At 40.6% G+C, this 22,797-nt stretch overlaps 1 protein-coding gene across 1 annotated transcript; it reads right to left on the reverse strand.

Moving 5' to 3' along the window:
* Window positions 1-1,318: 1,318 nt before the first annotated feature.
* On the reverse strand, window positions 1,319-16,117 carry ZNF622 (zinc finger protein 622). The gene is made up of 6 exons (XM_003310632.6): window positions 14,810-16,117; window positions 13,247-13,507; window positions 12,875-13,037; window positions 8,279-8,391; window positions 2,813-2,956; window positions 1,319-1,584 (listed from the first exon to the last, which is right to left on the reverse strand). Exons 1-6 carry the CDS (start codon window positions 15,429-15,431, stop codon window positions 1,457-1,459), a joined length of 1,431 nt encoding a protein of 476 aa, XP_003310680.1. The 5' UTR covers window positions 15,432-16,117; the 3' UTR covers window positions 1,319-1,456.
* Between the last annotated feature and the right edge of the window lie 6,680 nt (window positions 16,118-22,797).

Below are 22,797 nucleotides of genomic sequence, written 5' to 3' on the forward strand. Positions count from 1 at the left end.
TGTGGAGTTGAAGGCAATCAAGGTGTCAGCTCTAGAGAAAGCAGTAAGGAAGGTGTGGTAGACGCACACTATAGAATACCAGGCAGCAGTCAGAAGTAATGAACTAGACACTGCTAGATGTGGAGTGAAAAAATGTTGAATGAAAAACAAAACTGAGAAGAACTGTAACACAGTATCATGTACATTTGGTTAAGCATAAATTAAAAACATACCACATGCAAAGCACTACACCATTTTCTCGGGCTATAGATTTAAAGTTGTGTCAAACACAACAGATTGGGTCCTTCTGTGGGGAGAATGGTAGAAAACAGGATTGAAGGAGCAAAATTAAAACCAAGGAGTCCTCATTGTTGGATAATAGGGAACCTGGGCACCAATGGGATGTAATTAATTCAACTCTGCATCCAAAGTTTAAAGAAAAAGACCTATGTCTAGCAAATGAGGTCTGGTTAATACACCGTGAGGGCAACCACATTCTCCTGGCATGCTTGAACCCACCACTCAGTATACTGCACTGACTAAAACTCACCATGCCTTACTCAGTGTGGTATATTTGCTCTGTAAAAGAGAACTTTAAGCACTAACTCTGCCAGGGACTCAATGAGTGTTGGGTCCTTTAGCAGATTTATTTAACCCCAACAGCCTGTGAGATAATAAACACCTCCATTTTACAGATTTAAAAAGCCAAGTCACTTTTCCAAGGTCACAAAGATAACTCAGTGGATTTGAACTTCATGTTTAGCTTCATTTCCACTATATCAGTGCCTTCCTCTAAGCCACCTAACCTGAGAATTTCTCCCGAGATTTGACCCTGAGGTAGTCTTTCTAAAATGATACCTAAACATTTTACCTTTACTTTCCTCCTAGACTAACTGCACCACTGGAAACTGCATCAGACTACACAGTAGTCACTCTGTGCAGTCATGTTTAGAAATAGAAAACCTTTACAGCAAGCTATTGATGTGCTTTTTAACTTAGCCTGGATTTAATGCAAGTGCCCAAAGATATTCCCTACCTCCTGTACCATGATACATTCCATGAGTGACATTCAACTTTGCCCCTACATAAGCCTTCAAGCCCCCTTACATAGGTCCCAGTGCCATGACATGGTGAGTTACTCTGAAAGTTAAACTAAGTTTGGGGCACACAAGTCATTCCTGATTCCTCACATTACTCTGACAATCATAAATCATTTAAAGCTGAGGCGATGAAGCAACTGTCAGGCAGCAGTGCAAGTCCCAGGGTCCAGTAGACACAGGACTTACCTTGTGAAAACATAACCTTTCAACACTATTCAAAAATGACATCTGAAAACTCATATGATTCTAACTTTTATTATTAGGTCAGAACGAATGAAGTAGCAGCAAAAGGGTCTCTCCTATGATCTGTCTTTCACTGGTCCTCAGGGCAAGGAGGAAACTTGGGCAGGAGATGATTGCTCAATCCCAGCAGACTCTCAGAATCTCACTTGGACCCGAAAGTGCATCTGCTTGGTGGCATTGTTCTTCATTCCTGTCTTCAGCATCCATTTTGATTTCATCCTTTGGACATACTGCATGTCTCGCTCTCGCATAAGAGCCGCTCCTATGATTGGAAGGCAGTTAAGAAATTAGGCAAAGGTCTGTTATTTGTGATCAGAGAAAATCCAACCTTGGCAGAGAATTCAAAAGGTTAGTTTGGGGTAACTAGGTTCTTGTATTTAAAACAGAGTTGCTAACTTGGGGTCTCTAAGCCATGCGCCTCAGGGGTCTCTGTGGACCCCAGAATTGCATACCAGAACTTTTGTATATATACATTTATCTGGGATTAGCAGCTTTAGTTTTCATCATCTGGAAGAGTTTATAAGCCCAAAAGGTGAAGCCCCATTAATCAGAAAGGCAGAAGCTATATATCGAGTCAGACAATACTTCCTGATAAGAGTAAAATGAAGTCAAGTCTCTGCCAGATTCAAGTGGCCACACAGCTCACAAGCAGCCACAGTGAAGGAAACCACATATAAACACAGTGCCTTTTCAAATGGATTTTAGTTGCCTAGAGCTTCCCAGGCCATCAGAAGGCAGCCCTCCTCTTATCTTCTCCACAGTCCTCAGTTGGATAGATGCTTTCCCTGAAGATCTAAGGATATAACCAGCTTCATCCAGCAGACACATCAGAATAGATGTAAAGAGTACCATACTGATGAGGTTTCAAAACTCAACAATTGCAGTGGCATGCTTTACTCTTCTAACTTTTGCTAAATTTTCTATGGGAAAATTACAAAAAAGGGGACTGATAGCTAACCTTGACTATGGGCATGCACTATATCACACATGCGTGACATTCAACCCACTCAACTCTAAGAGGTAGGTCTTATTACTATCATCTCTGTTTTATAAATGAGGAAACAGAAGCTTACATTAATTAAATTACTCATGCTCATCATATAAGAACCTCTAAGTACATCACATAAGTCACGTCTGACTCCACAGCTCAAGCTATTAACCACTAGGATACTATCTAATTCCTCTGCATAACCTCCAGGATAATTTCAACCTTTGGTGATTACTAAATAATTCTTTTTGTAACTATTATCTTCTGAAAAAGTTAATGGTATATAAAATCACTGTGCCAGGGATATGAAATTTCTAAGTCATAGCACTTTGGGCTTATTGCCTTAAACATATCAAGTGGTAATGGAAGTCCCTGGAGCCAAGACGTTAAGTTTCCCCTAGAGAGGATCCACATGGACAACATAAATGGAAACAACTTTCCCCAGACCCCTTCTAGAAATACAAGTTCTCAGACTGGTCTGTAGTTGTAAAGATCAATGTACCTGTGCTGCCAGTCCATCCCAGGGCTCTGTACTGCTGAAGTACTCGGCCCACGGCCTTCCGATTTTTGGCAACTGCCACAGCTCTTGACAAGCCAAATCGCTGTTTGTAGTATCTCATCAAGGAGCGATGACCCACTCTGGCACCTGTTTTTCAAAAGAGCAATACTGAAACACTGAGTTGGATAGTTTTTTCAAGGCAGAGCTATAAAGCAAGGGCTTTCCAAATCAGATCTTTTAGTATATCTAGATGGAAAATCGATGTACCAGAAGAAACAGTTGTTCTATCTACTAAAGACAGATGAAGCAGCATGTAAAATAAAAATAAAAAGTGAAAGAAAGCAAGCATGCAACAAAAAGAAAACCAAACAATAGATTTTTTAAAAAGAAAATGACAAGTCACTGTTAAGTGAAAAACTTAGCATTGTGTACTTACTTGCATACAATATGCCTCCCCAAAAATTCACATAGAAACCCCTACTAATACAGATAATAGGGGCCTAGGAGATAAGAGATTTTTAGCGTTTTATATATATAAATAAATAAAAATTATATATATATATATATATATATATATGGGAAGAAGATTAAGCACAGAGAGCAGTTCTGATGTTTGGGACTACAAGCCACAGTCAGGATCTAAAATAGAAATCAATCCACCTTTCCTTTGCTTAAACTCTCTATTGCAGTGATTCTCCAATGGGGATTTTATCCAGCAAGGGACATTGGGCACTGACTGAACACATTTTTGGTTGTTACAGCTAGAGGGGTACTACTGGCACCTAGTGGGTAGAGGCCAGAGATGCTATTAAACATCTTTACATGCACAGGACAGCCCCCCATAACAAAGAATTATTCAGTCCAAAATGTCAATAGTGCCAAGGCTGAGTAACCCTGACCTATTGCTTCCTAAATGATGGAAATCACCTGGTGAATATGAATTTTAAAAGGTGATTAAGTTGAATTCTGTCTATAGCCTTTGCTTATTTAGTAGGATCTGGTAAAACTATGTGAGTCAATCATGCTTTCAGAAATGAATTTCTAAATTTAATTTTCAAAGTATGCTGATGTTATTACAACACATGATTGTATATCTCATTATCTCATAGGCCCACTAACTTGTAACAGAGTGAGAAAAAAGAAAACAGACTCTGAATATTTCAAATAAAAAAACTATGGGACAGGGCTGGGTGGGGTGGCTCATGCCTGTAATCCCAGCACTTTGGGAGTCCTAGGTGGGCGGATCACGAGGTCAGGAGATCGAGACCATCCTGGCTAACACGGTGAAACCCCATCTCTACTAAAAGTACAAAAAAATTAGCCGGGCGTGGTGGTGGGCGCCTGTAGTCCCAACTACTCAGGAGGCTGAGGCAGGAGAATGGTGTGAACCCGGGAGGCGGAGCTTGCGGTGAGCCAAGATCATACCACTGCACTCCAGCCTGGGCAACACAGCAAGACTCCATCTCCAAAAAAAAAAAAAAACTATGGGACAAAGGTATTGGCCACCAATTGGAAATTCTGTAGCTGGAATAATAAAAACCTGAGGTAAGTAAAGATATCTACTGGAGGAACAATTCAAGGTTCTTATTTAAGGGTGAGGCACATCTGATATATTAATCTAGGGGTGGCAAACTACAGCCAGAGAACCAAATCTGGCCAACCGCCTGTTTTGGTTTGTTTTACTGCCACACAGCCACGCTCAACTGTGTAGGTATTATCTCTCGATGCTTTGGTGCTTGCTACAACAGCAGAAGTTGCTGCAGAGACAGAATTGCACACAAAGCCTAAACGATCACCTCTGGCCCTTTCTAGGGAAAATGTCCCAACCCATGTGTCATAAGTTCAAGGGAGATGACCTGAAGGGGGCTGGGTTTAGAGATGACTAATTCCAGGCTCCCTCAGAGCAGTGGCTCTCCAAAGGTGGTCATCAGCATTGCAAAGCCAGTGTCATCAGCATTACCTAAAAGCTTACTAAATACACGCTATCCTTTCACAAGAATATTAATTAGGACAAAAGTAATCAAATATCTTCCCAGACAGACATAACCATGCAGATATTTAACAACAGCATATACATAAGGCACGAAAAAGCCATTTCCACTGAAAATGAATAAAGGATAGTTGGCTAGGTAGAACCCTGTGTACAGTTTCCAGGAAAGATTTATATTTACCTATGCAAAGCCATTTCTTTCAGAATCTTTTGTGTAAAAAGACCATGAACCAGATACTATAAATATTGTGGAAGTCTGTATTTGCTTTTAGGATCCAGACTTTCAATTTGCATAAGAAAATTATTTTGGTTATTTTAAGTCCCTATACCTGCCAAAATAACTGGAAAATAATTTGCTTGCTACACAGATATGGAAAAGTAGTTACTTTCAGTTGCTTGTTTTGTTATCATACTCAAGAGATGACAAAAAGAAGCTTTCGATTCAAAGACATGGTCTTTGGATACTAGTGTGGATAAAAACATTTTCCCTAAACCTGACTGTTTTGACAGCATAAGAGTTAACAAAGCTCTTAGACCACAAGAAATAGGTGAGATGTAGTTGATGGATAAAACACAAGCTTAAATGGAGGGTCTACAGGAAATTCCAGCATTGTTCACTGTGATGTTCTATTTATAACGTTAGGTCTGGACACTCCAGGTTTGCAAGGTGATAATGTTGGTCATTAGTACATAAGAATTCAATATATGTATATTCTTAAGCAACATGTGGAAACACATCCTACAGCACGTTGGCCTTTTAAAGCGTCCTTGAAATGGCTTCATTACTCAATGCCAAGGTTTCCAACAGCTGGTAAGAAGGAACTGAAAACAGCATTCAGAGCTCCCCCTAACCTGTGCCAATGACAGTGACCACCTGATATTAGCACCACGTATGATGGGCTAAGGACAGCTACACTTGAAGGCCCTCATCAAGGAAAAGTATTTTCTAGAACACAGGGTGACTGCCCAATAAATAAGGGATTGGTTATGTCTAAGTCATGGTGAAGCATGCGACCTGTCCATCTAGCTTTTGACACAGCAGTAGCCACTTATAGACCGTCCACTCCTTTTTTTCTTTTTTTGTTTTTAGGAGACAGCATATTGTTCTATCACCCAGGCTGGAGTGCAGTGGCGTGATCATGACTCACTGCAGCTTTGTGACTCTTGACTTCCTGGGCTCAAGTGATCCTCCTGCCTTAGCTGAGACTATAGGCACACACCATCACACCAGGCTAATGTCCACTCCTTCTTAACAAAAGGCATTACAATTTCTGACATCCAATTGAATGGGCCTTTCATACCAACTTACTCCAAAAGAGCTGAAGAGCAACGAAGCAAACCCAAAAAAACCTTGCCAGACCACAATCTTCAAAATAAATGCTCACAGTGCCCTCTAGTGGATACTTTTTGTCATTAGCTTTGAGATAGCCTGCTTGATTTTACTGAAGTCTAATCTGAGTAACTAGATTTAGTGTCCCAGCAGCAGGGGAGAGACTCTTGTTACCCAGTAAATGGACAGAAGATGAGTTCAGGAAGCCTTCCCAGAGGGTTGAATCTAAATAAGTTGAATCTTACAAGAAAAGTAGGAATAAAAGAGGCACCACACATATAAACACCCAGAGGAAGAGAACTGTATGTGGGTGGGGTAGAGGAATAGCACTACACACCTGAGGGACCAGAAGCGAGAGAAACTCAAAGTTACCCTAAAGGCAATGGCTCCCAGTGGAGGAACTACAGAGGGTAAAGAAAATCTACTGGTGTTTTAGAAAGAATGTTTTGGTGGCCATGTGGAAACCAGATTAGAGATGACCAGACAGGAGGGTATAATGGTGACACAGATAAATGAATAAAAAAAAAAAAAATACTCAAAAGACATTTAGGAGTTACTAAGCCATCTGGATGTGGGAGAGAAAGATCTCTCTAAGATCTTTCTAAGGCTAGCCAAAGCCAAAAATGGGCTTGGCTTTGGCGGTCAAAATGGGTATCTTTTTAGATACCTTAAAAAACTCAGTCACCCAGGACAAAGCTGAGGATTCTTTATTTTTTATAAGTTTCAAAAATTTAAAGTCTAGATGAAAACTTCTCTGAAACATCCTAGATTTCTTGAATAGATATGCTCACGTTATGCTAAGGTTTGTAATATATTGTGCTAAAGTAGATGCAAAATGAAGCAAACACTATAGTGATCCTACTACACGGCAGACACTGCTGTACTAGGATTGTCTTATTCAATTTACTTAAGGTCTACGGTTATCTGATTCTACCGTTTAAGAAGCAGAAGCTAAGGAGACAACAAGTCAAACATATAGTTCTGGAAAATAAGTTATTAAACATATTTCTGATGTTCTATATGGGTACTGTCACCAGAGAAAGACTAGAAAAAGTTCTCTGGGATTTAGGTTTTACCACTGTGTATTAGATAGGCCATAATAATATATTGCATTATAACCTTCTTATCACTGTAGAAAGAACTGTCATCTTGAAAATAGGTTCTGCCTGACCTTTCCTCCTATTGCCACACTCTAAAGCTGCTCTTGGCCTTACAGGGTTATCATTCTGAGCTAAAGATAGTCATCTGTACCTAAGCAGTGACATTCTATGTGGAAAGCCATAAGACAAGGCTGCTTCATTGCGGACCTCTCCACCAGCAGGGTGTGTTGTTCCTGCCTGCACCGTTACTGCAAATCTCCCGAGGCAGTATACAGATTTTGGAAAAAGGCTTTGCTGATTAGGCATGTGATCCTGGTAAGTTACTCAGCCTCTCTAAGCTTCATATGTAAAATGAAGATGCTGGAATCTAACTCACGTTGGCCTATAAAGACAAATACATCTGCCTGAATGTGCTAACTGCTCAGTAAATACCAGACATTAAGATCTTATTATCATCTCTACCTTTCCATCCCCTTTCATTTCTCAAACATGTCTTCTGTAGCTTCTCCTATTCTTATCAGTTAATCACGATTCTTTCTTCCTACACAATAAACAACCATGTATGCTTCTCACATTCATGGTTATTCTTCATCTTTTCATACCTCATGGTGGCTAAATTTCCACCATGAGTCAGATACACCCACACCAAACTACCATTTGGAAGTCTGAGCAACAAAAGGAAACAGGAATCAGTTCAAAGAATAACAGTACGGTTACAATTAACAGGAGAAACCTAGACAGGACCAAAACAGATAAATAAATAAAGAACAGAATAGAAAAGGTCTACATCTAAAAAAAAAAAAAGAAATGCCTGATCAAACATTCTGAATCATAACCCAGAAATGAACAGAAACACTGATCAAATTTAAACAAAACAGGCAACTTAGAGCTGAGCAGCAACCTTCAGGGTTTACACCGTACATGGGAACCCAAACATATACTTTAAGCTTATGGTCTATTTCCCTCAGTATGGAAAGTAATTGATGGAGATATGCTTCTCCCTCAATCCCACTGGCATTAAGCTATTTATTTTTGACAAATGCACTTACCAGAAGGCAGAATCAATTCCATGGTTTCATCATCATATTCCAAGTTCTTTTCTGAGGGCAACTCCTCAGGCTTATTGGGGTCCTCCCCTTCCTTGTGATCTGGATAGCTACTCCTATAACAGAGAAATTGCACTAATAAATAGACTAATATCTCAAATTGAACTAAAAGACATAAACTCATTTGCAAATGTGGCAAACTTCCTAAGCTACCTAAAAGGGAGAGGGGAGGAAGCAGCTGTAGGAACTACCAGCTAAAAGGTTTTGGGAGAAAACAACTCGTTAGCATTTTGTCTGTAGTAGAAATGAGCAAATGACATATAACAGAATTCTATTTGTTTTTCCCTAGAAAGGCTGTCTAACAGAGAAGAAGGAGAATGTAGAGCTGGACATGCAGCTATACTCAATTTAATCATTATAAAAACAAATTATAGAACAGTGCTGTCCAACAGAACTCTGTGATGACAGAAAACGTTCTATCAATATGTCTTTGTGTCTGATACAGTAACTGCAGTCACATGAGCTTTCCAGCACAGAACTTTGAAATGCAGGTAGTCTCACTGAAGAACTGAATGTTTAAATTTTTAATTAAACTTCCAATTTATTTAAATAGCTATATGGGTATACCCAGTAATTACTATATTGGACAGTGCAGGTCCACAAGAATCTCTATATTCCTAAAAATGTTGACAAAGGCTATTCATAGATACACATGAAAAAATAATTGGAAAAGTGTACATTAAATTATTAACAGTAAACCAGACAACCTAATAAGAAAATAGACAAAATGCTTGATCAGATACCTCACATAAAGATATCCAAATGGCCAATGAATATGCAAAAAGGCTCTTGATTGCAGTAATCATCATCAGGGAGATGCAAATTAAAGCCACTACACACCCACCAAAGTTGCTAAGATGAAAAACTCTCCCTCACTACAAGTGGGAGTATAGAAAACCACTTTGGAAAACAATTTGACAGTATTTTCTAAAATGGAACATATGTATATCCTCTGGCCCAACTCCTACATATACACACAACAGATAACCTATAAACATTTGCCAAAGACACATTAGAATGATGTGGCAGCATTGTTTGTAATAGCCCCAAATTAGAAACCACTCAAATGTGTATCAACAGTAGACTAGATGTTGTGGAGCAGTGAACAGAACACTCTGTAACAGTAAGAACTCTCCACAGCTATATAAAATAGTATGAATGGGTCTCCCAAACATAAAGTTGAGCAAAAGAAGCCACACCCAAGAGTACATTCTTTGTGATTCCATTTATATAAAGTATAAAAACAGGCAAAACCAATCTATGCAGCTATAAGTCAGAATAGTAGTTACTCTTGGAGAAAGGAGGGGTAGCTTCTGGAAGGACACACAAGAGAAATGTCAGGGTATTATTAACATGCTGTTTCTTGATCTAGGTGCTAGTTATATTTAAAATTTCACTACACTGAATCATGATATCACAAGTACGGTCATCCCTTGGTATCCATGGGGGATTGGTTCCAGGACCTCCCTAGGATACTAAAATTTGCAGATGTTCCAGTCCCTGATATAAAATGGTATAACATTTGCATATAACCTAAATCATTGCATACTTTAAATCATCTCTATATTACTTATAATACCTAATACATTGTAAATGCTATGTAAATAGTTGTTACACAGTACTAAATGTTTAGGGAATAATGACAAGAAAAATAAGTCTGTGCATGTTCAGTATGGACAAAATTTTTTTCGAATACTTTAGTTTGGATGCACAGATGGAGAATCTATAACTACAGAGGGCCAGCGGTATACATATATGCACTTTTCTGTAAGTTTATTCTTCAGTAAAAAGTTTCAGGTCCAAAATAAGTAAACAAGTTACCTTGTGAAGGGGAGTGAAATTATAGGTAATTTGTCATTTTTTAGCTGAGTGAATCCACATAAAATGCTTATTAGAACAGTGTCTGGCAGTCAAGCACTCCATAAACACTAGCTTTGTATGTAAAGGCTTTCTATTTTCCAAGTTTTCTTTATTAAGCATTATCAACTTTTTTTTTTCCTTTTTTTCCCCTAGAGACAGGGTCTCACTGTGTCACCTAGGCTGGCCTGAAACTCCTGGCCTCTGGTGATCCTCTTACCGCAGCCTCCTAAGCAGCTGGTACTACAGGCTCATGCCACCACACTTGGCTGACTTTTATTTTTTTAAGACAAACAAATCATTTAATATTCATTTTTAGGAAGAAAAGTTCATATAATTTCTCATTTCTAGGCACCAATAGAATAAAACTGTAAATGGAATGAAAAGTACATCATTTGGACTAAGGGAGAACCGTTTCCATCAGTTACATATTTTAATTCAAACTAATGGTTTAAGCAACACCCAGTAAAGAACAACAGTAACAACAACAAAAGGCTAGGGCTTAAAGCTTAGATTCTAGAAGGAGGAGACAATAAATAATATACAATACACACAATGGCAGTAGGGGATATAAGGAAAAATAAAACAGGATAAAAAGGATTGGGTAGGTATTATTTTATGGAAGGTGGTCAAAAAAGGCCACACTGAGAAGGTGAAATTTATGTCAAGGCCTGCAAGAAGTGAGGGACAAGTCAAGTGAATATCTAAGTGAATACTATAAACAAATACAGCAGCAAATGCAAAGGTCTTGAGAAACACACTTGATGCATTAGAGGAATAGTTAGGAATCCAGAGAGCAACTAATACAAAACCACAGAACCACAGATGCTCCACATTATGTGTAGGGCCTTGCAGGCCATTATACTTTGGCTTTTACTTTGAGTAAGATAGGTAGTCTTTGAAAGAATCTGAGCAGAGTTTGACCTCACTTAATGTTTTAAAAGGATCCCCCTAGTTACAGTTTTGAGAATAGAACATAGTGGGTAGTAAGGATGTAAATATGGAGACCAGGCAGGAGGCTACTGTAGGAAGTCAGGCGAAAGATGATGGTGCCCTGGACCTGGGTAGTAGCCATAGAAGTAGTGAGAAGCAGTCAGCCTCTGAAGATAGATAGTGCAAAAGCAGATAAAGCAGAATTTGGTGATCGATTCTAATGTAAGCATGAAAGAAAATAGAAGAATAAAGGAAGACTGCATGGCATTTGGCTTAAGTAACTAGAAGGACAGAGATGCCATTTACTTACAGAGAGCAGATTAGGATGCATAGCAGGAGCTGATTTTGGACAGGTTAAGTTAATGATCCCTTTTGGACACAAGTAGAAATATCAAGGAGGCAGCTGGATATCTTCAGTTTACAGCTGAAGGGAAGGCTATACTAGAGATATAAATGTGGGGGTCACGGGCCTACAGAAGATATTGAAATCTATGAGACTGGGTAGGATTCTGAATATAACCACAGGATGAGAGACTGAGTGCTGGGCATTCCAAGCCTACTGCTGATGTCAGCTGCTTAACTATCCATGGTATTTGCTTTGACCACTCTGATTACAACATCAGTCAAAAGGTCATAAACACTGCTGTCTAAAAGGAAACTTGAGAGGGATAAATACTGAAAGAGGATGCTTCCCACCACCAGCAGACATTCATTGTCTTCTCTACTGCCACAACCTCTAATCCTCCCCTCTACCTCCACCCAGTCATGTCCACCAACTGCAAGTCTCCAGCTGCAAAATGAGAAATCAGGGAGAAAATGCAAAAGGAAGACTTAAAAGACTGAGACTTTTCTGAACATGGTATCACTTGGTCTATGCATGCCTGGCATGGTAATTATACACATCTGCTTATCTCCTGTGCTAGCTCACAGGAATTTTGACAATTAGTTGTTCACAAGTACTTAACATACATTTGCTAAATGACATACAAAAAAATTCAAGAATTCTAGTTAGGGCCGGGCATGGTATCTCACACCTGTAATCCCAGCACTTTGGGAGACTGAGGTGGGTAGATCACTTGGGCCTAGGAGTTCAAGACCAGCCTGGGTAACATGGCGAAACCCCATCTCTACAAAAAGTACAAAAATTAGCAGGGCATATTGGTGCACACTAGCTGCTGGGGAGGCTGTGGTGGGAGGATCATCTGAGCTCAGGGAAGCTGAGGCTGCAGTAGGCCATGATTGTGCCACTGTCCTCCAGCCTGGGTGACAGCAACAATCTTTCTCAGAAAAAAAAAAAAAAAAAAAAAAGATTCTAGTTAGGGGTGAACCACCAATGGGGTAATCTCACCATCAGATGCCTGGTTTGGGCCTGGTTTAGCAACTGTCTCAACTTCTTCAGGAGACAGCTGGTGATGCAAGGACTCTCCAGGAACCCAATATGTGAAACCTAATTTCTGTACCTCTGTTCAAGGGGTAACTGGCAAAACTGAACTCTTGATGTTTTAACAGAACAAAAACAAAAACAAGTCAAACTTCAGTCTGGGTCTAAGGTCTTCTCTTTACTAGATGTGTTAAACTCTGTTAAACTGAGTTTCTCAACTACAAAAAAAGAACTACCTAATACAGAGGTGTTATAAGTGTTATTAAGGATATGTTGTACATTGCCAAACATATCCAGCACTGGCACACCTAATATCACTTCAAAGCAAATATGACCTCACTTTACTTCATATTACAAACTATGCTTACCTAAAATCATAGAAGTCTGCAAATTCCAAAGCAGCATCGCCATCTGTGAAGAGCTTACAGTGGCTTTTGTCATTCATATGTGCCTGTACAGCTTCTGTGGAGTAGAAGGACTTCCCTTTCTCGTTGCACCACAAGCAAATCTTGCCAACACCAACTTTCTCTCCTAGAAAAATAATTTAAGGAAAAAACATGAAAAAAGCTTTTTGCAACCAGATGAAATCTCACTATTTTTCACCAAAACTCAAAAATCATTCACAAAATAAGCAAGCAATTATATCAGATTGATAAAAAACGCAAAACTAATGTTCCCTTGAGACCAGTCCCCCAATAATGTGATTATTTCCTCATTAAAAGGAAAACTATTGTACTTACCCAAGTATTTAATCAGTCCCTTAATATCTGAAAGATATTCTATATCAGGAATAAAGAAACTGTGGACTTTGGTCATATGAGCCACATTCTTCATGAGGGAGCTGGAATGATGGGAACAAAATAAGCAGTCCGTGATAGGGATGGCACCAAGGGGTGGGCCTTCCTCAGCCTCTTCCTCCTCTGCATCCTGCTCCGCCACATCGTCCATTGCTTCAGTATCCTCACATTCCAATTCTTCATCAGAATCAATATCTTCCCAATCTGCAAGCCAGAATTTTGAAATATAAAGTTTAAGAAAAGTAGTAGCAAGCAAAGATATCACAAAAATTCACATGAGGTGATACAGTCCTATATTTGGAGAAACAGCCACACCCCAACTCCCAAGGACAACTCCTCTTTCAAGATCTCAATTTTAGCTATTTGTTTACCACAGACTCATCTGAATGGCCGTGAAATTCCTTAGTCTTTCTTTTCCAGGAAACAGGAGTCTTTTGTTTGTTTCTTTCCTATGCCTTACAGCACCTAGCCCAGTGCTGAACATATAGTTAGGAAGTCTCCTATCTGCCTGAATATTTTTATAAACTTCTAAAACAATGCCTCTATCTACTATTTCACAAAAGTACTATGGGGTGTGTGTATGTGCTGGTAGGGTGCTCTATGAACGGCTATGGTTTGAATGCATGTTTCCCTCCCAAAATTCAAATGTTGAAACTTAATCATCAGTGAAATGGCATTAAGAGGTGGGGCCTTTAGTGGGTGATTAGGTTAGGCAAGCACTAATCCCGAATGAATGGATTAGTGCAAGGGAACTGGCTAGCCCCTTTTTTGCCTTCTGCTTCTTCCACAATATGATGATACCATGAGAAAACTTCATCTATAGAACAGGCCCTCACCAAACACTGACTCTGCCAGCACCTTGATTTTGGACTTCCCAATTTCCAGAACTATGGGAAAATACATTTATGTTGTTCATAAATTACCCAGTCTCTAGTACTTCGTTATAGCAGAGCGAACAGACTAAGACATGAACACCTACACCAGCACTGTTAATAGGATGTGGGATGAGGGAAGTAAGGAATAAATAGCTCATAAAGGCAAAGAGGTGAGGCTGCTGGCTCCAGCTCCAAATTTCTGGCTGAGTTGGTTTTGATCCCCTCATTCTGTTTTACTCAACTAAATTAAGTGCAAAACCATCATAACTGGAAACCCACTAGAATCGCAAATTACACGGCAGCTGGTATGACGATAGCATGTCCTCCTGTGCATATGTTAAAAGCCTCTTCATCCAAAACACAGAAGGCATCAATTCATTCTCCAAATATGCATTAAGCACTTCTTTTTCCAGACAAGGTTTCAGGCCTTGGAGAATGAATTGAGTGAACTAAACAGCCAAACCTGCTGGCCAGATAAGGCACTTCAGAAAGCGTCTAAACCACCTTCCCTCATCATTTTTACTTAAAAGCTCTCAAACACACACACACACACCCATCTCGAGTATAAATCTGGAAACCTAAGGGTGGGCCAAGTTCCTCTTTACCCTCCCCGCCCAGACAGGGCCATCACCGTCTCCATCCGGGTCCTCTTCCTCCTCCTCGCTGTCCTCCTGCTGCTTTGCCAACTTCTTCGCCTGCTGTTCAAACCACTGGAGCCGGGGTGGTTTCTCACTCGGGTCTCGGTCGCGGGTCCCACGGCCACCAGTACCCACGGCCACGACATTCCTGGCCTCCTTTGCAGGCGCTGGGGGCGCCTTCTTGGGAGACATGGACGGCTGGGCCTTGATGGCCTGCTGGATGGCCGCGTTCATGGCATCCTTGTCCACACTGTCCACGCCCAGTCCTTTCTCCAAGTTCTTTTCATTCATCATCTCCACTTTCCGATTCACTGCCTGCACGGCCTTCTTCTCCAGCTCAACGTGACGCCGGGACTTGAGGTGGTTCTCGTAGGCGTTGAAAGAGGCAAACTTCTTACTGCAAACGGTGCAGTAGGTGGCCGAGCCCTTGCTCTCCTCCTCCGCGACGGCCCGCTGCGCCCGCACTCGCTCCTGGAAGCCCTCGGCGGTCACTGGGGCCATGCTGGCCACCTTCCGCCGCAGGTTGTAGCGGTGCCAGTCCGTCTTATAGTGGGCCCGCTGCATGTCCGCGTCGCGGAACGCCACCCGGCATGTTATGCAGGTGTACGTCGCCATTGCCAGGCGAGAAATAAGAGCTGACCAAGCCAAACACCTGGTGATCAGCGCCCTGGCCCCACAAGACCCTCAGACCTTAACCCGCCTCAGCAGCCAGGAAAAGCCACTCGACACGCCGACTTCCTGATTGTCACTGAGGAAACTTCCGGCACACGTCGGAAGTTATTCACAACTGGACAGGAAACCCGCCTCTCAGGCTGTGGCCACGCCTCCGCCGCCGTGAGGCCCAGGAAGCCGAGGGAACGCTGTGGCTGAACGGGACCTGGGTCCGCTCAGTCAGCCCGAGGTGGCTGTTGATTGAGGGAGGTCGCGCCCTCCCAGTTACCTTCCCTGGTGGTTGTGCCACTCGGTGTGACGCGGTCAAGGGGACGGCTACGCGAGAATGGGGGAGTGGGGCGCCCGAGGCTGCTCCTGGGCCCTGGGAAGCCCCCGATTAATGAATGGTCGGGTCAGCGACGCGAGGGTCGGGGTTTCTCTGAGGACCGCGCGCTGCACCTGCGGAGCCGGGTGAATGGATGTCGCGAAGGCAAGGGCTGCCCTTACCCCTCGGGGCCGACCTCGGAGCCCTCGCCCGTGGTTGCAACGCTTTCCCGGGAAACCGGAGAAGCCAGGCCGGGGGCTCGGCCTTTCTGAGGCGGCCCTTCCGGCGGAGGACACCGGCGGAATTTGAGTGCACAAGAGTGCGCGAGAGGAGCTCCCTGTAGACACACAGTCCAAGGCACGTAGGTAATTCTAATAGCAGCCACATTTTTAAAGAGTAAAGAGAAATCGGTGAAACTGCTTTTAATGTGTTTAATTTAGCCCATCCTGTCATTTCAGGATGTAATCAGTCTAAAAGAACTAATTAGATCTTTTACGCTCTGTCGTTGGTTCTAAGTCTTGGAAATCCAGTGTGTGTTTTAGAGTTAACAGCCTATCTCAATTTGGACTAGACCCGTGCCAGGTGCCCAGTTGGCTGTGTACCCTCATGTATATAGGACAGCAAAGTTCTGTAGAAAAGAACTTCAGGCCAGGCGCGGTGGCTCACGCCCGTAATCCCAGCACTTTGCGAGGCCGAGGCGGGCGGATCATCTGAGGTCAGGGGTTCAAGACCAGCCTGGCCAACATGGCGAAACCCAGTCTCTGCTAAAAAATACAAAAATTAGTCCCGGCGCAGTGGCGCAGACCTGTAATCCCAGCTACTTGGGAGGTTGAGGCAGGAGAATCGCTTGAACCCGGGAGGCGGAGGTTGTGGTGAGCCGAGATCGCGCCACTGCACTCCAGCCTGGGCAACAGAGCAAGATTCCATCTCAAAAGAAAAAGAAAACATGAACTTCAAATGCTTGGGGAGGTCGTAGATTTCATCCACACAGCCTGGTTGAACCAGAGTCAGCCTTGTTAGAGTCGAATGTTGCATGCTCGGAATCCAGGCTGCCAAGAGAAAACCAAAAGAAGATGGCGCTTTAAAAAACCTTCCAGTGCCTTCCCTTGACTCAATCAAATTCAGACACCTTACTTTTTATTCTGCGAGGCTCTACCCCTCCCTCTGATGTCCTGCCACACCCCCTTCTCTACCCTGCTCACCCTACTTGAGTCGCAATGACACATTTGATGTTCTTCTAACAAGCACTTTAGTTGATACTAAGTCAGAAATCCATTACTCTTCTGCTTGGAACATCCTTTTGCTGGCTTGCTTCCTTATTTTTTGGATCTCTGCCCAAATGCCTTTGTAAGAGAGGCTTATCCAAATCCACTTACCAAAAATAGTGCCTACCTTCCTAAGTCCTTACCAGGCATAACTTTTCTCCAGTACTGTATTAGTTATCTACTACTCTGTATTAAATTACCCCCAAATTTAGCATCAAGCTTTATTTCAGTTTCTGTATGTCAGGTATTTGAGTGACTCAGCTGGGTGGTTCTGACTAAGATCTCCTAAGAGGTTGCAGTGAACATGCTGTCCAGGGCTAAAATCATCTGAAAATCTGACTGTATTTGACTGTGGCTGGAGAGTCTCCCTTAAAGATGGTTCATTTACATAGCTGATAGCAAGAGGTTTTGGTTCCTTGACAAGTAGGCCTCTCCATAGGGCTGCTTGAGTGCAGCAGAGAGCCACATGAAATTCATAGACCTAGCATTGGAAGTCACACAGTCGTTTCCACAATGTGTTGTTACTTTTGCAGGTCAGCCCTATTTAATGTGAGAAGGGTTAACATAAGGGCATGAATACCAGGAAGTGGGAAGTTGGGGGCAGGGTGGTTTTAGGGGATCATTGGGAGATCAGCTACCACTAGCATTTGTTGTCACTGATTTCCCAGGCTTAGCACTGGAAGTCCTGCATCCCAGGAAATCCCTCAATCCTGGGCAAACCAGGATGTCTAGTCACACTGCATGTTAGTCATCTGCGTCTAGATAGAACATAAGCTCCATGACAGCAAGCACTCCTTTGTTGTATACCCTAATGCTAGAACAGTGCCGGCAGATCAACTGTTCAGTATTTGTTAAACGAATCTTTTGCAGTGCAAAAGTTAAGTCAGATGGTGATTTTTATTTCTGAAAACTTATTTTGAGATTATCAGTATCTTTTAAAATAGCTGAGCCATCTGGATACTCACTTTGAGAAATGTAGCTAGTATTAGTTGTTAACTGGAATAAGCAAAGCAGAGTATATTTTCAAGCTTTCCTAAAAAGTAAAGCAGAAGATGGCTATAAAAGTAAAGAACTTCTGGTTTTACTTTTGCCTATTATCATTCTTATATGGCTCTTCCAGCATCTGTTCTTCAGGTCACTATTTCCTCCCTGCCTCCTCTAATCTATTTTCATGTTCCTCCTATTTCAGCATCATTGAACTCTCCAGTTTCTTTACTTTTCTTCTTTAAAGGGGTGTTGTTTCCTCCGCCATACTAATTTTCCAATGTACTGTTCTTCTGCAGTCTCCAAGATAACCTTACTCTTTCCCCGTACCCCCCTCTACAGTAAATACAGGTAATCAGTAATTTTCCTGTAGTATTTTTTTCATATGTCACTTTTTCTGTTCAAGAATAGTTGTCTGATGCCCATAAGATAAAGTTTAAATTCCATTTGTATCTTTCCTTTCCTGGCTTTCGTATCTCCCATAGTCTCTCCCACATGCTACGTATTTTTTGTAATATTCTACTGGTTCTAAATTAAGGCATTCCTACCCTCACGAAGTTTGTTTTTTTTTTTTTTTTTTTTTTACTTCTTAGGGATGATAAAAAAATATTTACAGTTAAATAGCTGGATCTAGTACAATGAAATATAAAGAAAGGGCTAATGAGTATTTAGGATAGAGAAATCTCATGCCATTAGAGAGATCAGAAAAGTTTTCATTAAGGAGTAGACATTTCAGATGGGTCCTAAAGGAGAAGACTGAGGACTCTGCAAGTGGAAAGGGAGGTGGAACAGGTTGAAGAAATACTGTGGAGGGAGGAAAATCAAGGACATATTTAAGAAGAGTGTGTCTATGTTGGATGAAGCTTAGGATACAAACAAGGGAAAATGAGACTAGAGAGAGCCACGATATCATTGGCAAAAGACTTGGATTGTTGTGTTTACTGTTCATGCTTCATTTGATGGAGAGTCACAAAATGTTTCAGCTTGTATGGCACCAGGAATAGAAGTGGGCCTTGAGTAAATCCAGCAGCAGTATCTGGAACTAATTGGAGGAAAAAAAAAAGAGTAGGTCTACAGCCAATACCTCCTTGGTAAATGCAAGGGACTGTTGAGTAAAATCTCTGCAGCACATCCTCAGCACTCTTAATGTGTCTAACCTCTGCTGACAGTACTGCTATCAAAAAAAATTACGAAATTGATCACTCTGAAGAATTTAAACTAAGATCACTGATATAGTTTGGATGTTGTCCCCACTTATATCTCAGGTCAAAATGTAATCCCAGTGTTGGAAGCAGGGCCTGGTGGGAGTGATTGGATCATGGGTGTGAATTTCTCAGCACCATCCCCTTGGTGCTGTTCCAGCGACAGTGAGTTCTCTCAAGGTGTGGTTGTTTAAAAGTGTGTATCACCTCCCGCCTTGCTCTCTCTTGCCTCTGATTTTGGCATGTGAACTGCCTGCGCCCACTTTGCCTTCTGCCTTGAGTAAAAGCTCCCTGAGGTCTCTCCAGAAGCAGAGGCCACCATGCTTCTGTACAGCCTGCAGAACCCTGAACCAATTAAATCTCATATAAATTACCCAGTCTCAGGTATTTCTTTATAGCAATGTGAGGATGGACTAATACAACCATCTATGACAAAGAAAATTAATTTGAAAGTATTGAAAATTAGAATTCCTTCTGTATGTCATGACATAGCCCTTAAAATAGTTCACGTAATTCTTAAACTACTAGAGTTATGGTGCACACTGTAACAGTGACAGTACACACAGTAACATGGTTCTTGTTTCAGTCTTGGAAGACTTTGGGATATTCATCCTTGATAATTACATAATTTAAAATAAAAGCTAATAAAGTTGCCTTCAAGTCATTTTGTATGCTGATCACAATATTCTCTGTGACAAGTTTACTGCTGTTCACATTCCTATATCGCAGTGGCACCTTGGTTTTTAAAAGGAAGGCTATGAAGGGGATTGGGTTGGTTGAGGGTAACCTTTGGTGGGGGTAACAAATACTGAAATATAAAAATTAATGTACACTTATCACATGGTTTACAGTTTCTGTGAATTCTGTGTTTATGAAAACGTTAAGTCCTGTGAGAGATTTTCAATCCCCAATTGTTTTGGCTGTCTACATATGCAAAGTCTTGTCTTAATTTAATAAGGAATTGAAATTTACAGCAAAGCCTGTTTACACAGCATTTAAAACAGTATAGATCAACTGGTTTCTGCAGTCTTTGAAAAAAGAAAAAAACTAAAATAAAATCAGTATTTAATACTTAGTGAAATTCTGTTAAACTATTTAAAATTATGATCGCTGTTAATGTATCAAAAAGCAAAACCAATATACTAGTATGATACATTAGAAAGAGAATAGGCTTTGGGGTCAGGCTGGCTTTTTCCCTGACTAGCTATGTGACCTTGGACAATTTATCTACCCTGTTCTTTGGCAAAATGTTCTTAATACCACTTAACTGTAGAGTCATGAGGGTTAAACAGGATCCTGTTTTCTATGTCTTAGACCAAGAGTTTGCACACTTTTCCTGTAAAGGGCCAGAAAGTAAATATGCTTTGTAGGCCTGGGTTCTCTGTCACAGCTAATCAGCTTCATTGTTATAGCATAAAAGCAGCCATAGACAATACATAAACAAATGAGCATAGCTGTGTTCTAATTAAACATTATTCACAGATGCTGAAAATTGATTTTCATTTATTCTCATGTCACAAAATAGTCTTCTGATTTTTTTCAACTACTTCAAGATGTAAAAAATCGTTCTTAGCTTGCAGCCCCTACAAAAACAGGTAGCAGGCCAGATTTGGCCCATGGGCCATAGTCTGCCAACCCTAGCCTTAAGACACTTAATCCTTGTAACACTCTGTGAAGTAAATGGTACTACATTTTTATTTTGTAGATGAGGTAAATAGGTATGGAGTTATTAGGTGATTTTCTCAGAGTCCCATAGCTAGTAGGTGTTATAACCATAAAAATTACTATTATAGAACCTTACGCTTGGTCCACAGAATCAACTGAAATAGTAGACATTTTTGCAACACTTCCATCCATTAATTCCACAAGGATTTCTTGCACTGTGAGGCTGATACAGTGCTAGACCCATTAAAAGAACCTTATGGTTCTTGTAAGCTGTTCCTTGTTGATTGCCTTTGTTTTAATGTTTAAAAGAATGGCTCAGTTGAAACACAGGCAGGAAAAAATCAGTATCTTGGTTTTATGCAGCCTTTCCACACACACACCTGCCCCCAACGTGCTTCAGATACTTTTTTTCATTCATTCTCTAAACATCCGTGTGTGATAAGGTAAGAATTAACTTCCCTATTTAATGTTTGGGGAAACAGGATGGAGCTTGGGGACGTTGTATGACTTTGACACTGTGTCTCAGGGCCATAATATTAACATGAGAACCAGAACTCTTATTTTCAACATCTTTCTTAGTACAAATGCTACAGTGGAAATGGAGGAATAATACACAAAAATATAGCTCTGAGGCTAATTTCATCACGACACAAATGATCTAAGACAACAGTAGTTCAGTAAAGGTTTTCAGAAGAATTTCCTATCTTGCAATGAACACAGCTAGAGCAGTGTAAAGAAGTATACCCATCTAGATTATAAACATAATACAAATGTTAAAATCACGTTTTTCTTAAATGTGGATTTGCTTCTTGACTAAAATTAGTGGCATGCTGGCATTTGCCACTTTTTTAAATGGAAGAAAGTTGCATTTATTTCATATATAAGAGTGAGATGCCTAAATATGTTGACTATATTTGCCAATTACAAAACCTTATAAAAGTTTTCCTAATATTTTATTAAACCGGGAAGCAGGCAGTTAAAAAAAAAAATCCCTTTTGAAGCTATGTAGGGTAAGAAAAAAACAAAGGTATTTCAGAATGAGAATATTCAAGCCTGGATTGATCTTCCAAAGCGAGCTTCAGCTTCTTGAGCACTGCTTTATTGCTTCAGATTAAAATACATGCTCAATGTATGCTATTGCCATTGTGTGATTTTGCTCAGTACTTTCTAAAGGAAGTAAGCAGAACTTCTCTACAGCTTTCAGTTTTAAAAATATATATCCATGGTTCACATTTTAAGTAATTCAGTCCACTTAGACTTTACAAACCACTCATTATCAGTTCTTTCAGATGTTGGGGAAATATTGCTATTTATATTCTCATAGTAAAGGACATGTAGTCCTCTACTACACTGGATCAATCACATATGAAATGTATCTGCTCCTTCATCTTTTAAAACCAGAAACAGTGACCCCCCACCACCAAAACACACATATACACAAACAACCTTCAACATCCTTGTGTTTGTTTGAATTAATAGTTGTGAGAAAGTCCCATTATTGTATTGTGTAAATTTGTAGTCATACAGTCATATACAAATAATATTAAAATTCATACATAGTTATAATGCTGCTGTCCCTAGAGAGCTGGCATGTCTCCTCAATAGTGGTAATAGCACATTTTTCTACCCTACCAACTTCCTCCCATCCTCACACCCCTTTTAATTTGTAGTTATTAACATTTTATTCTAGATTTATTGTTCATACCACCACAGATTATCAGCCCTTGAGTTCGTCTTCCTGTAAGGTCATCTAGTGACTTATATTCTTTAATTACTTGGATTATTTAACTTTTTTTCTCCTTAGTGAAGAAATGGAAATGACCTTTAAGCTTTTCTACTTTATAACCAAGAATATTGTTTTAAAGAAAGAAACATACACATTAAAAAAA

The sequence above is a fragment of the Pan troglodytes genome, chromosome 4 (assembly GCF_028858775.2).
Source record: "Pan troglodytes isolate AG18354 chromosome 4, NHGRI_mPanTro3-v2.0_pri, whole genome shotgun sequence".
Lineage (NCBI taxonomy): Eukaryota > Metazoa > Chordata > Mammalia > Primates > Hominidae > Pan > Pan troglodytes.